The sequence below is a fragment of the Chelonoidis abingdonii genome, chromosome 4, assembly GCF_003597395.2.
Source record: "Chelonoidis abingdonii isolate Lonesome George chromosome 4, CheloAbing_2.0, whole genome shotgun sequence".
Classification (NCBI taxonomy): Eukaryota; Metazoa; Chordata; order Testudines; family Testudinidae; genus Chelonoidis; species Chelonoidis abingdonii.
The window spans coordinates 95,039,453-95,056,353 of record NC_133772.1 but is presented as its reverse complement, the minus strand read 5'-3'; the positions used below and the strand labels follow the sequence as shown (position 1 = coordinate 95,056,353).

The following is a 16,901-nucleotide window of genomic DNA, read 5'->3' as shown; positions in this document are numbered from 1 at the left end:
CAAACCTTCCTCCTTCAACTCCCACACTGTCTGACTGAAGCAGGGGTTTTTATCACATGACTGAAGTCAGGTGCTCTAATTGGAGTCAGGTGCTCTAGTTAATCTAAAGCAAACCTTCCTCCCTTGGCAGGGAATAAGGCCCCCTGCTAACACTCTCATGCTGCCCTCTGGCCATGCTGTATCACACTATGTATAATACTTAAATTTTTGGTAACTTCAGATGAATGGAAACAGTCAAAATTCCTGCATTGCTATTGAGTGTTAACACTTTGTCATTTCTATAGGCAGTTCAAGGAGGTGGTCACAGAACTCTGCTGTATGGCCATGCTATACTACTTCGGCATTCATTCAGTGAAATGGTAAGTGACTTATTAACTTCCATAACAGAGTGCACTTACAATTGGAAAATAACGTGTTCTCCATAACTGATGATAATAAACTCAAGTTATAATAAACACTTTAGATTTAACAAACAAATATATGAAGCAACATAAGCATTTTGTGTTCCCTCTTTGCGCAAGAACATTGAGGCCGATATCTTCAAAAGCAATCACAAATTTTGGGTGACTCAAAGTATCAATCACCCACACTCTGAAAATCAGGGCCCTTTAAGGTGTCCCTTTAAGGCACCCAAAAATCACTAGTATATACTGAGTATGATGTAACTAAAGAAAGGAGTGAAAAGAAATGGATTATTATTTATTCATTCCAGCATTATGGAAGTTCATATGGAAGGAGAAACTGTAAAATTAGAATAATCAATGTCTAGGAGCTACTAAAATTGCATGTTTTGCATATGTTTTAAAGTATTTTAGGAATGAAGCTGTTAACACTTAGAAGAGAATGTGAGGGACATATGTTCACCCTTTGTGGTAAAAATATGTGGAAAGGATAAAGATCTACCAAAAAACACAAAACACACCACACTATAGAAATGCACAGTGCAAGCTAATGTGCAGCATGCCATCCAGTCACAGCACAAAAATGGTTGTAGAAGTCAGTAGTTGGTATGGGTAGGAACAACCATTAGAGAGGCAAAAGGGATAGGTACTTTATTAAAGTCGTGCAGTAGTGCACCACTACATGCATGATGACAACATTGAGGGTATGGAGGTGGTCCTAGATAATAATGCATTATTAAATATTGCGGTGTGATATGTATTTGCAAGTCTCCATTTTTTGCCGATGGGTTCTCTGTGCTTAGCAGTTAATTGAAATGTTGCATGCCAATGGGTGCCAATAGCAACTTGCTGCCACTAGGAATAGCAGTAAGTTTATGCCACAGAGTTACATAGATTCTCTTGGGTATTTTATATAGTAGGTTCCCCCCTCCCCAACTTCCCACAGTGCACACCCACAAATATGCTTTGACAATATTTTGAGGCATTCTTTTATGGATTTTGTTGGATGTGTCATTTGTTAAGGCATCTTACCAACTAGGAAGCTTAAGGTTTTTTTTCCTCTCTGGATCACATTGTTTCACTGGAGAAGAAAGAATCTCACACAAGCATTTATCAGATGGTGGACAATAATGTGCAGAAGGAAGGAGAGATGTGTTTGAAGCATCTTCCCTTTCCCGCCCTGTGGTGAAATTCCCAACAATAGCATTTGAGCTCTGTCTGTTCTGACCTCTCACTCTAAGGTCCAATTCTGAATGGACTCATAGTCTGAGCATGTGCCAGGGCCTAAAGTGAGAAGACATTGTTGCTTTTGGGTCTGCTTGATATGTCTTCCTCAGGAACAGTGCTGTCATGGGAAGCCTGCTTGTCTCAAAATCCCTGTTCATGTGTGTACCTTTACACTTGGAAGGAGGAACATTATCTTACATGTGGCAATTCCTGCAAGATGGTAATTTTGAACTCTCATTGCAGTCAATGAGATATTTAAATTCAGGTTAGTGGTAAGGTTGAGCTTTGTGAATTGATGATCATCTTCGATTAGAGATGTACGCCTCAAATGATTCTGCTGATTTGGGAGTTTTTAATCATTTCAACATGTTTTGCAGTATTTGACGTGTTTGTCAACATCAAGATCCCAGACAGATAAACTTGCATTTGATGTGGGGTTACGAGAAAATGCAGCAGGTATGCCAATATTCTGTGTTATTTTGTGAGAAAAAATTGCCAGTTGTACTAGTCTTAAGAAGGCATTTAGGATCGTGATGGACATTATTAGTATTACAAACTTGTGAACCTGCCATTATTTATTCATTAAGAAATAAGACTGACTTATCTTAAGTTGGAAAACACTGGCAAATATGGATTAAGTACAAATTTCTATATTATTTTATTAATAAAGTTTTATGAACTTATTTTCTAATTCTATTTTAGCATATTTAATATTCACTAAAACTTTTAGCATTAAATTATTAGTTCATTCTTCAGATAATACAATAATGTAACTGTAGTAAACAAAAACAGGCAAAGGTTGCAAAAATCTCATAATTAAAAAAAAAAAACTTGAAAAGTGAGGGGAAGGAGGGCGTAGAAAGTATCACCTTGCCATACAAGTCCATTAAAATACAACCAGGATAAAATAGTCAAGAGAAACAAATCTTAGATTTAAAAATAAAGATCAAAAGGTCTGGGACTTTGAGCATGGACATTAAAAGCAATAGACATACAAATAACCTATTTGTCTTCAAATATTGTAACAGTAACTATCCTAACTAATCTCATCAAGACTTACATCATCTTCATTTAAATTCCTTTTTCTAAATTGTGTTAATTAGAAGATTTTTGGTATTGTATTTTTTTCTAGTTTCATCTTTACAATAATCAACATGGAAATCTGTCAACCTAATTACTACTGTTGAGGGAGTAGTGCCAATAACAGTGATCGTTCAAATGTTTGTTTTGTTTTGTTTCTAGCCCCCACTTTGAAGTCACTTTCCAGGACTCAAAGACCAAAGAGAACTAAAATATGATACTGGCATTTTAAAAGAAGAAAAAAGCAGGCCAACAGCTGCCAGCCATAAACCAAAAACCAGGCCCCCTGTCCCAGATAGAGGGACCTACCTTTTGTCCCTTCACACTTGTGTCCCTCCCTTTGTTCTGAGACTGTCCCCATTTCAGTGTCAGTCCCATCGAGTTCCCCCAAGCCATTGATGCGGATGGATGGCATTTCTTGATCTTTAAAATAATAATAAAAGTAAAGTTTGGGAGTAGTGATGGAGTGACACAGTCATGTATTATAGTATACCCCCATTTCACATGGAGTCTGATCTTTGACATTTCCTCCTGGGCTGGCTGTCATCATGACCTCTACTCTGAACCCTATGAAGTTTACAGTGTTTTTCCTTCATTCCTTTTTAGACTCCAGGAAGGAGTTAGTAGTTGGTTTCCGTCTGTTACGTAGTTACTATTATGGATGCGACTTTACAAGTTTGGCTGCCATTTGTTTTAGCATGCTGCTGTAAAGAACATGTGCATTTTTATCTCTTTGATAATAAGCTCCTGTGAAAATCAATCCTGGTGTTTTTGTGGTCCCTTTCAGAGTTACTTTGAATGGTGTCCCATGTGCCCCCTGGGCTTTATAATGTATATTGCTCACTAACTGCAGGGTCAACTTTATTTTGGTGTTTGTCTTATTGTTAATGGACACATCATATTAAAAAAAAAAATAAAGTAAAACAAGTCTTTTCAGGAGCTTTTATGTGTTAAGTATTTTGATAACATCTTCGTGCTTTTGCACCAAATCTGCATTTCATGAGTAAATATGCCTTTTTTCTATTGCACTGGACTGTGGAATCATCTCAGCAGAAGGGAGGGCTTTTTACTTTGCATGTACTAAATTTCAAACCACTGCCAGGGGCGGCTCCAGGCACCAGCATGCCAAGTGTGTGCCTGGGGCGGCAAACCACGGGGGGCACTCTGCCGGTCGCCGCAAGGGCGGCAGGCAGGTTGCCTTCGGCGACATGCCTACGGAGGGTCTGCTGGTCCTGCAGCTTTGGTGGACCTCCCGTAGGCATGCCGCCGAATCCGAGGGACCGGGGACCTCCCTCAGGCAAGCCGCTGAAGGCATCCTGCCTGCCATGCTTGGGGCGGCAAAATACCTAGAGCCACCCCCTGACCACTGCATATTTAAAAACAAATGGCTGACACTTTATGGAAACACGTTCTATTTGGAATCCATTGCTTATATATCTCCTATAAATTGAGTTTATTTCCCTTTGTTGTTTATTAAGAATTAGGGCTGTCAAGCGATTAAAAAAAATAATTGCACGATTGAACAATAATAGAATATCACATATTTAAATATTTTTGGATGTTTTCTACATTTTTAAATATATTGATCTCAGTTACAACACAGAATACAAAGTGTACAGTGCTCACTTTATATTTATTTATTTTTACAAATATTTGCACTGTAAAAAACAAAAGAAATAGTATTTTCAATTCACCTAATATATGTACTATAGTGCAATCTCTTTATCATGAAAGTTAAACATACAAATGTCAAATTATATACCAAAAAACTGCATTCAAAAATAAAACAATGTAAAACTGCAGAGCCTACAAGTCCACTCAGTTCTACTTCAGCCAGTTGCTCAGACAAACAAGTTTGGTTACATTTGCAGGGGATAATGCTGCCTGCTTCTTGTTTACAATGTCACCTGAAAGTGAGAACAGGCATTCGCATGGCACTGTTGTAACTGGTGTCGCAAGGTATTTACCTGCCAGATGCACTAAAGATTCATATGTCCCTTCATGCTTCAACCACCATTCCAGAGGACATGTGTGCATGCTGATACCAGGTTCCGTTTGATAATGATCCAAAGCAGAGCGGATGGATGCATGTTCATTTTCATCATCTGAGTCAGATGCCACCAGCAGAAGGTTGATTTTCTTTTTTGGTGATTCGGGTTCTGTATTTTGTGCATCTGATTGTTGCTCTTTTAAGACTTCTGAAAGCATACTGCACACCTCGTCCCTCTCAGACTATGGATGGTACTTCAGATTCTTTGGTCGAGTGCTGTAGTTATTTGTAGAAATCTCACACTGGTAACCTTCTTTGCATTTTGTCAGATCTGCAGTGACAGTGTTCGTAAATCAAACGTGCTGGGGTCATCATCCGAGACTGCTATAACATGAAATATATGGCAGAATGCGGGTAAAACAGAGCAGGGGATGTAGAATTCTCCCGCAAGGAGTTCAGTCACAAATTTAATTAATGCACTATTTTTTTTAACAAACATTATCAGTAAGGAAGCATGTCCTCTGGAATGGTGGCTGAAGCATTAAGGAGCATACAAATGTTTAGCACATCTGGCATGTAAGTACCTTGCAATGCCAGCTACAGAAGTGCCATGCGAATGCCTGTTCTCACTTCCAGGTGACACTGTAAATAAGAAGCAGGCAGCAGTATCTCCTGTAAATGTAAACAAACTTGTTTATCTTAGCAATTGGCTGAACAAGAAGTAGGACTGAGTGGACTTGTAGGCTCTAAAGTTTTACATTGTTTTGTTTTTGAGCGCAGTTAGGTAACAAAAAAAATCTACATTTGTAAGGTACACTTTCACAATAGAGATTGCACTACAGTACTTGTATGAGGTGAATTGAAAAATACTATTTCTTTTATCATGTTTACAGTGCAAATATTTGTAATAAAAAATAATACAAAGTGAGTGCTGCACACTTTGCATTCTGTGTTGTAATAGAAATCAACATATATTAAAATGTAGAAAAACATCCAGAAATATTTAATAAATTTCAATTGGTATTCTGTTGTTTAACAATGCGATTAATCACGATTAATTTTTTTAATTGCAGTTAATTTTTTTGTTAATCACGTGAATTACCTGTGATTAATCGACAGCCCTATTAAGAATATTACCACAGACAAACCCAAAATATTTGTTTCCTTGGAGTAGTTCTCCTCTTATCTAATGTCATAATCTCCATAATTATTTCTGTAGAATTCATTCGTGACCTTGCAATGTCAAAATTTTGATTTAAAGGTTAGGAGTAAATGTTTGGAATAAAACAACCCTCAAGAATATATTGCCTTAGATAATGAAACAGCCCTTTGACCTCTTAATTTTTGGCCAACTCTTCCACTTGTGTATAATTCCCACTTTTCATTGGCTCACAACCTCTCCATAAGCAGGCAATAATGGGTGTGAAACCATTGGACAAGCTGTATAATTTCCCTGGGAGTTTTATTTGTGTTAAAATAAACCAGAATATCACAAGGTATGTGGAGAAAGAGCTCTAGAGTGGTCATTTTTAAATTTCTCTCTCCTGGGCAGGTAGGGTCAGCACTACCAGCAGAGTCCATTGAATTGGTCCATAGTTTCTACTTTTGTAACATAGCAATGTTGTCAGATAGTAGACATCCTTTTAAAATAAAGTATAATTTAATTGTATAGTGGGCATATAGCTCACAGTTGAAATGATAAAATAAGGTAGAGGTGTGTGGAAGGTGGGACAACAGGCAAGGGAAGGTATGAAAGGCTGATAGTAGTTACCTCTGATGTAGGAAATGAGCCAGTAGCTCACTGGTTGTAGCAAGCATAGAGGAGGCAGGTTCTGAACTGAACGTTTGAAGACCCTCAGAGGTTGGGGGCGGGGATGTTCAATTACAGTATCAGGTTCATTGAGGCTGGACTGACAATACTGGGGGAAATGGGAGGTGTGAATTGTCAGAAAAGAGAAAAAACAGTGGGTCTATAAGACAAATATTATCCTTATAAAAATGGTAAGTCTTTACTGTATGTTAGTGTACAGGTAGCTTTATGAGATATTTACATATCTTAGAATTACATATTTATTATATACTCAATAATTGGCATAAGCGTCTCTGTATATTGTAGGTGAGGCATGCTGGTGGACAATACATCCTGCTTCTAAACAGAGGTCAGAAGGAGAAAAAGTTCGAATTGGCGATGATCTTATCCTGGTCAGTGTGTCCTCTGAAAGATATCTGGTAAGCGTGTTTATCTTAGAAATTCTCTTCTTTTGATTGTCCTATTCTAAGCAGAAATAAAAGCTGTTGCTACTACTATTAACATTGAATAGATTTGATAATAGTATGTTGTGAAACAAGTGTCTGATTTCAAGAAATTGTATACAGACTTCTGAGATATAAGTTTTCAATAAAATATGTATCTTTGAACACTGTTTGAGAAAAGAATATCTTATTTAAATAGATTTAATAGCAAATCCTTTTAATGCTTCTCCCTCTGGGGTATGTTTTCTCTCTGTTACAGCATCTCTCCATGTCAAATGGAAATATTCAGGTGGATGCCTCCTTTATGCAAACACTCTGGAACGTCCATCCTACATGCTCAGGAAGTAGCACTGAAGAAGGTTTGTCATGTTAAACATTGTTAAAAGTGAATATTATATAACATTTCATGGCACTTTACAGAGTCTAAACATAAAAAAGAGAGTTCCTGACCCAATGAACTTAATAATTTAAATTACACAAACAAAGAAAATAAGTATAACAGAGAAAGGAAGGATGACTGACGGGCAAGAGGGTAAGTACGGATAGCACAGCAGTTAAACTCATTGGTAAGAAGTAAAGTGGTTGATGTAATTGTAGGTGTACAAAGCATGAAGGGTTGAGTGAGAGAAGACAAATGGAGTAACAAGGTGTGATGAATATGCAGAGCAAAGGAGGTGTGATAGGGATCAATGAGAGAAAAGATTTATTATTATTAATGGATTTATTTATTTATTTGTATTACCATAGTGCCCAGGAGCCCTAGTTATGAACCAAGACCACATTGTGCTAGGTGCTGTGTAAACCTAGAACAAAAAGATGTTCCCCACCCTATCAAGCTTACTATCAAAGTATAAACCAATAAGAGACAAAAAATGGATACAGACAGGCCAATGGGGGAGTACAAGGAATCAATGAGATGTTGGTCAGCATGGTAGGCTGTGGACTCAGTACACCAGTGGTCTAACCATTGTCTAGGTGTTTTGTAGGCGTCATGGCAAAGGGGGGGGTTAAGGAGGGTTTTTTGAAGGAGGATAATGAAGTAGATTTGAGATGTTTATGGGGAGCTCCTCCCAAGCATGAATGGCAGCATGGAAAGAAGCATTAAGGTGATGACTTTTGGAAAATTTAACATGTAGGTGATGAAGGATGGCATCATGAGCTGATTGGAGGCAGGCGTCAACTTTTTGATACTGAATAACAGATGACAGGCCAGGAAAGATGTTGAAAAAAGAGACCAGAATCTTATGTTTGTTGCAACAGAGAAGGAGGGATGCAAAGGGAGGGCTGATGTGGTGAAAGCATAGGCTAGGAAAATTATCTTTGCAGCAGCATTATGGATGGATCTGAATGGGGCATGATTGCATATATCAAGGCCAGAGAAAAGGATGTTGCAAGATGATGAGCATCTGGAGTGAGAGGTTTAGTTTTGTGGATGGATAGGGAAGGCCATATTTTAGAGACGATATGCTGCAAGAATTGGCAAGATTTAGACATTATCTAGATGGGAGTCAGATTACAGATGATGTCTGGGTTATGGGCCCGAGTGACAGACAGGATGGCAATGTTGTCCATGGTGATCAAGAAAGTAGAAGACAGAAGTGAAGGCAGGAGGAAGGGGAAGATTTGAGGAGTGAGTCAAAGGTGGCAAAAGGTAGTTGGGATTGAGGACATTGGATTGAATTAAGTTTGAGAAATAGTTATTTAGCTAGGAAGATGGCAGAGCTGAAGAAGGATTTAGGCAGGGGCAGAGTTGTGTAGAGCCTTAAAAGTAAGTGTGATACATGAAGTGCGGACAGGAGTAGCTCCCTTTGGACACCCAGCCAGCCAGTTAGCTGTAAAATCTCTCTTGGTCCGTTCTCTGCTTGCTTTACCTATTAAGGGTTAACAAACCTACAGGTAAAAGAAAAGGACTGGGCACCTGACCAAAAGAGCCCGTGGGCAGGTAGAACTTTTTAAAATTGGGAAAGTAACTTTCCCTTTGTCTGTTGTTCTCTGGGCTGCAGGGATGGAGCAGCAATGCTGTGTAAGGCTTGAACCAGGTATGAAAAATCATCTTTCATACCTAGAGGAAATTATTTGGATAAGGAATGTTTAGTTGGACACAATCAGGTTTATTTTGTTTTTTGTCTTGTGGGTCTCCTCGGTGCTAACCCCAGATGCTTTTGTTTGCTTGTAAACTTTAAGCTGAACCCCCAAGAAAGCTATTATGGGTACTTGATTTTTGGAATTGCTCTTCTAAAATCTAGCAAAAGCCTAAATTCCAGATCTAATTTTCCCTTTTTGTTTTTAATAAAATTTGCCTTTTTTAAGAACAGAATTGGATGTTTGGTGTCCTAAGAGGTTTGTGCATGTTGTTTGATTAGCTGGTAGCCACAGCTAATTTCCTTTGTTTTCTTTCTCAGCTCTTCCCCAGAGTGGTGGGGATGAAAGGGCTTAAGAGTACCCCACAGACAGGAATTCTAAGTGCTCCTTCCTGGGTTCAAAAGGTTGCTTTGTTTTTGTTTTTGTTTTTATTTGGGTGGAGGCAGCGTTTACTAAGCCATGGCCAGAGAAAAGCTGTAACCTTGGGAGTGTAATACAAGCCTGGAGTGGCAAGTATTAATTTTAAAAATCCTTGTGGGCTCCCACTTCTGCACTCGGAGTGACAGAGTGGGGATTCAACCTTGACAGTAGGGCTGAAATTTAATTTTCTTATTTCAGTGGCCTCTGTGTATTCTTGTCTGCGGGATCAAGCTTGTTCACCCCAAACTTCTGGAACCTTCTGGAAAGCAGTGTCTGTTGGGGCTTCTCACCCCTCCCTCTCTCTGCTTTCCTGGAGGGTTCCAAGAGTTTAAAAGGAAGAGTGGCCCCAACCTCTCCTGAGTTCCTTTTAACCACTGAAGGTACAGTGTGTTGGTATCGCACACAGTGTACTCAGATTATTTGTTGGCATTTCATTAAATCATAGACTTCTTGAAACATAGGAATAGAAGGGACCGCAAAGGTCATCTAGTCTAACCCCCTGCCAAGATGCAGGATTTGTTGGGTCTAAACCATCCAAGACAGATGATTATTCAGCCTCCTTTTGAAAGCCTCCAGTGAAGGATCTTCTACAACTCCTTAAGCAGTCTGTTCCATTGTCCTACTGTTCTTACAGTTAGGAAGTTTTTCTTGAGATTCAATCTAAATCTGCTGTGCTATAGTTTGAATCCATTGTCTCATGTCCTGCCCTCTGTAGCAAGAGAGAACAACTTTTCTCCATCTTTTTATGTCAGACTTTCAAGTATTTGAAGATAGCCATCTTGTCCCCTCTTAATCGCTTTTCCAAAGAAAATATACCCAGTTCCTTCAGCCTTTGCACATATGGCTTGCATTCCATTCCTTTGATCATTTTTGTCACTCACCCCTGGATCCTGTCCAATTTCTCAACATCCTTTCTATGTGTTGGTGACCAAAACTGGACACAGTACTCCAGCTGAGGCCTAACCAGCGTCAAGTAGAGTGGTACTATCACCTCCCGTGATTTGCATGTTATGACTCTGTTAATGCAACTTAAAATTGCTTTTTTTGTGGGTTTTTGAAACAGCATCACATTGCTGACTCATGTTGAGGTTGTGATCCACCACAACTCCCAGATCCTTCTCAACAGTGCTGCTGCCAAGCCAGTTATCCCCCATTCTGTATTTGTGCATTTGGTTTTTCTTCCTAAGTGTAGCACTTATGTATGTCTTTGTTGAATTTCATTTTGTTGTCTATAGCCCAGTTCTCCAATTTATCAAGATCCGTCTGAATTTTAGCTCTATCTTCCAAAGGGTGTGCAACCCCCTTAACTTTGCGTCATCTGCAAATTTGATTAATAAGTTCTCTGTTCCTACATCCAGATCTTGAATAAATATGTTAAACAACACTGGACCCAGAGCAGATCCCTGTATAATATCCGATCTGATATCATTCCATTAATAGTTACTCTTTGTCTGCAGTTGTTTGACCAATTATGTATCCATGTAATGGTAGTTCTGCCAAGCCTGCGTTTCTCCAGCTTACTTATCAGAATGTCATGTAGGACTGTGTCAAAAGCCTTGCTGAAGTCCAGGTATATTATGTCCACAGCATTCTCCCTATCCACCAAACCAGTTACCCTGTCAAAGAAGAAAATCAAACTAGTTTGGCATGATTTGTTTCTTGGTAAATCCGTGCTGGCTGGTAGTGATTACCCCTTCCTCTGACTGTCCAGTAGAGGTCTGGATCATACAGGACACAGCCAGTCCCAGATCTTCCCCAGAAATATATGAATTGGGGTCACCCTGATATAACCAAGGCTGGTGAAAGCCAGGGGGTGGCTAGCAGGCTGCAGTTACGCACAGACACTCAGGGTGCGGCTTACATGCTGGAAGACTGTTGTGAGCATCCCAGCTGGGAACTACTACAGCAAAGCATTGTAAGGCCCCCATGGTTGCAGGGCAGGGGTGACACAGACCCCCACTAGTTTGCATTGTGCCCCAGTATGTCACAACGAGTCCGTCCTTTGAGGTCCAAAGGTTGTCCATGTAAAATGCACTATGTTTCACAATTATCGTGACCTGACAGCTTCAGCGTCCTGGAAATGTCAGTCTTCATCCAAGACAAAGCAGCATTGAAGGCAAGTCCTCACACTGTCTTCATCACTCCATATTGCATGACTGAAACTGCAGCTGTACATGTATTTTCAGCAAAAGAAATCCCTACATTAAAACATGCTTTGGGAGAGCAAGAGGTTCATTCACCTCTATTCACTCTTGACTTGGCAGCCAAAGCTGATGCTTCTTTGGCATTCCTGCTGTTTTTGTTTATCTAGAAGAACTCAGCCTGCCTCCCTAGGCTTTGTACTGCTTTCTAAAAGGGTGGGAATATACAGAAGCCATTTGAAGAAGAAATTAAGTAACTGGAGTTCTTCGAGATGAGACCCTGGTATTTGTGTTCTCCACTTTTTAGGAGTCTCAGGTTAGGAATTCCTGAATTAGTGGAAGAACTGAGGATCAGTTGGGGCCAATAACTTTTTTTATACCTTTGGAACCCTCCAGGAGGGAAAAGTGCCCCCAATCGATGGTGCTCTCCAAAAGCTTGTGGTGCAGTTGCCTTGGTCCAACAAGCGGGACTGAGCAGAGGCTCATCTCAGAGAATGCCGGTGTTGGAGAAAAACAGAGTTTTTACTTTCAGGTTTGGGTGCAGCAAGTTAGATACACTTTATTTTTTAGCAATTGCTTGGAGAGAGAGAACAAAACAGGTCTCTCTACAGGTAAACATTTACAGCAAGCATTTATACCCTTTTTTTCATACAATAATGGGCGAGAGCTGCATTTTGTTTATACGTGTTATTCTGATTTTTTTTTTACTTATTTAGACTACAGTCTACATTTTTTTTACTTGTTTAACACAAGGTCGCCACAAGTTTTTACACAGTTCTTTTTTACTTGCCTTACACAATTTTTGCTTTTACAAATTTTGCTTTATTAGGGTTACAGCCAATCTGACTTTTGCTTACAAACTACACTGTACTGAAATTTCCTTTATTCTTTTTTTCTACTTTCACACCTGTTACAGGTAATTAACCTTAATTATGCAGAAAAACATATTGGAAAGAAAAGAATCCAGGAAACTGGATGGAAAGATGTTAGGATAGTGTAGGTAAGAAAGAAGCACCAAGTGAACTATGTTTTTGGCAGTAAGGGAAGAGGAAGAGGTATGATAGAAACATTAAAAGAAGCAGCAGCATGTTTTGGAGAGCCTGGATATGACAGGAAAAGGAATTGGGGGAATGAAAGATAAACACAGAGAAAAGTGAACTTTTCAACAAACTTAGACAAAGGTGAAGAAGAAAAGTAGGAAATGGACAGCATAGAAATTTCAGGAAAGATGACTTCATTTTTATGTTCTTTAGTTTAAAGAAGTGACAGGAAATGTAAGAAGATATTGCGCATATCTACACTTAAAATGCTGCAGCAGTGCAACTGTACCACAGTAGCCCTTCAGTGAAGATGCTGACTACACTGATGGGAGGCATTCTCCTGTTGAGATAGGTACTCTACCTTCCTGAGAGGTGGTAGCTAGGTTGACGGGAGAATTTTGAGCAGCGTCCCTATCTGTATTATGCTTTGTTCAAGCCAGTGCTATTAGGTCTTCACTTTCATGGGTACCAAATGTCCTCAAGTTGTTACATTCTGTATCACCTTTTGAGGCCAAATTTTTTAACTAGAATAAAACCTTCAAACACGAGTGCTTTTTGGCAAGACTACCCTTATGTTCAGAATATTGCTATAATTATGTAAAAAAATTGTAACTCCAAATCTCTTATCAAAATTCTGTGTATGCAGAATATATTTAAAATATAAGATATCTAATTACTAGAGATGAGACTCACAATGGGACACAACTTTCTTCTGTTGTCATTAAGATGATGAACACTGAATATACTAATTTTAAAATAAATTAAGCAATTAATAGTCCAAGAGGATGAACTGTGCATTACTCTTAAACATCAAAAATATTTTGATAGAGTTTTGTCTATTTGTAATAATGCAAGAAGAACTATGACTAACTTGTGAATGTTTTAACACATATTAGAGAGAGTCTGTTTTGCAGGCAGAGCATGTACTAAAAAAAAAGATGAATGGAAATAATCTCATAAAATTATGCTTTATGTATAAGGATTGTGATAAACTCAGGACAGACAGCTGCAAGGGAGTGGGGTAGAAAACAGTCTCAGAGGATTAAAAGACCCTCCTCCCTATCAACTGAGGAGGGATAACCATAGGTCAATCAGGTTCAGCTGAGAAGGGGCTACCAGAGAATCAATTAGGAACAGCTGAGAGTGAGTTACCTGAGATCAGTTAGGATCAGCTGATTCCAACTAAGCGCTGCCTGACACCTTTTTAAACCCTCCCCTGTGGGGAGGAGGGAAAAGGGGAGTGTGAGTGTGAGTGTCTGTCCCTGTCCCTGTCCCTGTCCTGCTACCAGTAGGTCGGGAGCAGCAAGACAATGAGCCTCACCAGGAGGGGAAGCTGCATTCCCTCCCTTAAGGGAGAAAAACAAGCTAAAAAGACTGGTGGAGAGAAGGAACGGAGTTCCACTGTGCCACCAAGAGGGACTATTTTACCCAAGCCTGTCTCACCAAGGCAAAAATCAGACGAGGCTGGTGAGCCTGAGAAGGTGCCTTGTCACAGAATGTTGTGGACTAATTATAAAATATGCCATTAACTTTCAGTGGCTCAGTTAATGCTTTATTAGTATTGTTATATTATTACTACTGTTAATTTTTATAGCAAAAAGTTTTCTGTCAAAAAAGTTATTTTCCAGTATTTTGGAAAAGAGTATACTTGATATCAGAATATGTGGGCCAGATTTTCAAAAATGGCTTCAATTATTTCTGTATGCATCTTTGCCCATTAGTTTTTCAAGCATAATCACCTGCATCTCTAAGTGTAATTCTGGTCCTAGGTTTATCTTTTGTTCACAAAAGTGTACATACATTTCTGTATGAGCATAAATCAGACTTGCTAATACCTTAGTGTGTTACGGATATCTGGATTACGCATGCAAACATCTGTATGTTTGTGTAAACCTCCGATGTATCCACTTTTACACTCACCTGTTTGAAAATTTGCATTTGTCGTTTGCATATGAGAGTGCATATACACAGCAAGCCTATAGCACCTGTCTATCGGTAGTGTTAGAAAAATATACATGCACGCAGGTGCACCTACTTAAACGGAGATCACATTTTTAAAACTTGGCCATTTACGTATGGAAATCAATATATCATATGTAGCATCAATCTGTCTTTGGATCAGTACTATCAAGTTATTCAAGGCTTTCTTTCTGGTCTTCCAGAGTTTTCTTATTGATTCTTCTTACAAAGATATCCTTTCAAATCCTGATGCAACAGGGATCTGCAAATGCCTCCTCATCTTAAATGCAAAAATATGAGGGGTCTCTGTCTTTTTTATGTTGGGTAAAAAGTCTAGAGCTGCTCATAGGAGCCATAAAAGTCTCTTATCTGTCTGGGAAGAACTCCCCTGGTGCAGACACTGTGGAGAGTGCCATAAGGAGTATGGGGATATACTGGACGAACTGGAACTATTAGTATATAAGCTAAATTGTGACTTGATTGGTGTGACATAGACTTGGTGGGATAAATATCATGATTGCTATAAGGAGTATAGCTTGTCCAAGAAGGACAGGCAGGAAGAAGGGAAGAGGTGTTGCATTATACATCAAGAATGTATACACTTATTCGGAGGTCCAGAAGGAGATGAGGGGCAGACCAACTGAAATTTTCTGAATACCGATAAAAGAGGGGGAAAAATAAGAATGGTGTCATAGAAGAGGTCTACTATAGAGACTACCAACTAAGGAGTAGAAGGTGGATTAGGCATTTCTGGAACACAGAAATATTGAAAACACAAGACCTACTAGTAATTGGGAGACTTAAACTACCCAGATATCTGTTACAAAATGGCAAAACACAAAATGTCCAATAAGTTCTTGGAATGTATTGGGAACAACTTTTTGTTTTGCAAAATGAAGGAAGAAACCAGTGAGCGAGCCTATTTAGACTTGAATCTGACCAGCAGGGTAGAATTGGTTGGAAATCGGAAGGTTGAAGGCCATTTGAGTAAACATGATCATGCAATGATAGATTTCATGATTCCAAAAAAAAAAAGGAAGGAATGAAAGCAGCAAAATAAGGAGAATGGATTTCACAAAAGCAGACTTTAACAAACTCAGAGAACTAGTAGGTAAGGTCCCATAGGAAGAAAATCTAAGAGATGAAAAGAGTTCAGGAATGCTGGCAGTTTCTTAAGGAGGTGGTATTAAAGGCAAAAATGCAAACTATCCCGATGCAAAGAAAACATAGGAAGAATAATAAGAGGGCCAGTGTGGCTCCATCAGGATCATTTTAATGACCTGAAAATCAAAAAAGAATCCTACAAAATGTGGAAACAAGGATGAATGGCTAAGGATGAGTACAGAAGAATAGCACAATCATGTAGGGACAAAATCAGAAAAGCTAAGGTACAGAATAAGTTATACTTAGCGAAGGACATAAAAGTCAAGAAGTAGATGTTCTTTAATATGTTAGGAGCAAGAGGAAGATGAAGGAAATTATAGATATTCTGCATAGTGGGGAAGGAGAGCTAATAATGACATCAAGAAGGCTGAGGTGTTTAATGCCTATTTTGCTTCAGGGTTCACTAAAAATGTCAATGTTGACCAGATACTCAACAGAGTATTAACAAGGAGGAAGGAACATAGGCAAAATAGAGGAAAACAGGTTAAAGAATATTTAAATAAGTAAAATGTATTCACGTCAGCAGGGCCTGATGAAATTCACCCTAGGGTGATTAAGGAACTAGCTGAAACAATCTTGGAACCATTCACAATTATCTGAAAGCTCATGCGGCCTGAGAGGACTGGAGAAGGGCAAACTGTACCTGTGGTTAAAAAGGGGAACAAAAAGATGAGTCAACCTAACATTGTTACCTGGAAAGATACTGAAACAAATTATTAAGCAATAGATTTATAAGGAATAACCAGCTTGAATTTGTCAAGAACATGCCAAATCAACCTAATTTCCTTTTCAGGCAGGGCGAGTGGCCTAGTGGATGGGGGGGAAGCAGTAGATGTGATATAGCTTGATTTTAGTAAGGCTTTTGACACAGCCCCAAATGAAACTCTCATAAGCAAACAAGATGAAATTACTGGAAGGTGGGTGCAAAACTGGTTAAAAGATCATTTTCAGAGTAGACATCAATGATTCACTGGCAAACAGACCCAGGCGGGGGACCTGTAATCTGAGCCCCACCAGTGAGGGCTTCAGCCCTGGGTGGTGGAGCTCTGGCTTCGGTCCTGAGCCTGGGCCTCAGCAAGTCTTACACAAGCCATGACAACTCCATTAAAACAGAGTCACAACCCACTTTGGGATCCCGACCCAC

At 39.2% G+C, this 16,901-nt stretch overlaps 1 protein-coding gene across 1 annotated transcript in view; it reads left to right on the top strand.

The window, feature by feature from the left end:
• Positions 1-16,901, top strand: part of RYR3 (ryanodine receptor 3) — a 663,207-nt gene that overhangs the window by 189,603 nt on the left and 456,703 nt on the right. Inside the window, 4 exon segments of the mRNA XM_075065483.1 lie at positions 285-359; positions 2,006-2,084; positions 6,815-6,927; positions 7,211-7,310. Of these exon segments, the coding sequence (XP_074921584.1) occupies positions 285-359; positions 2,006-2,084; positions 6,815-6,927; positions 7,211-7,310 (367 nt within the window).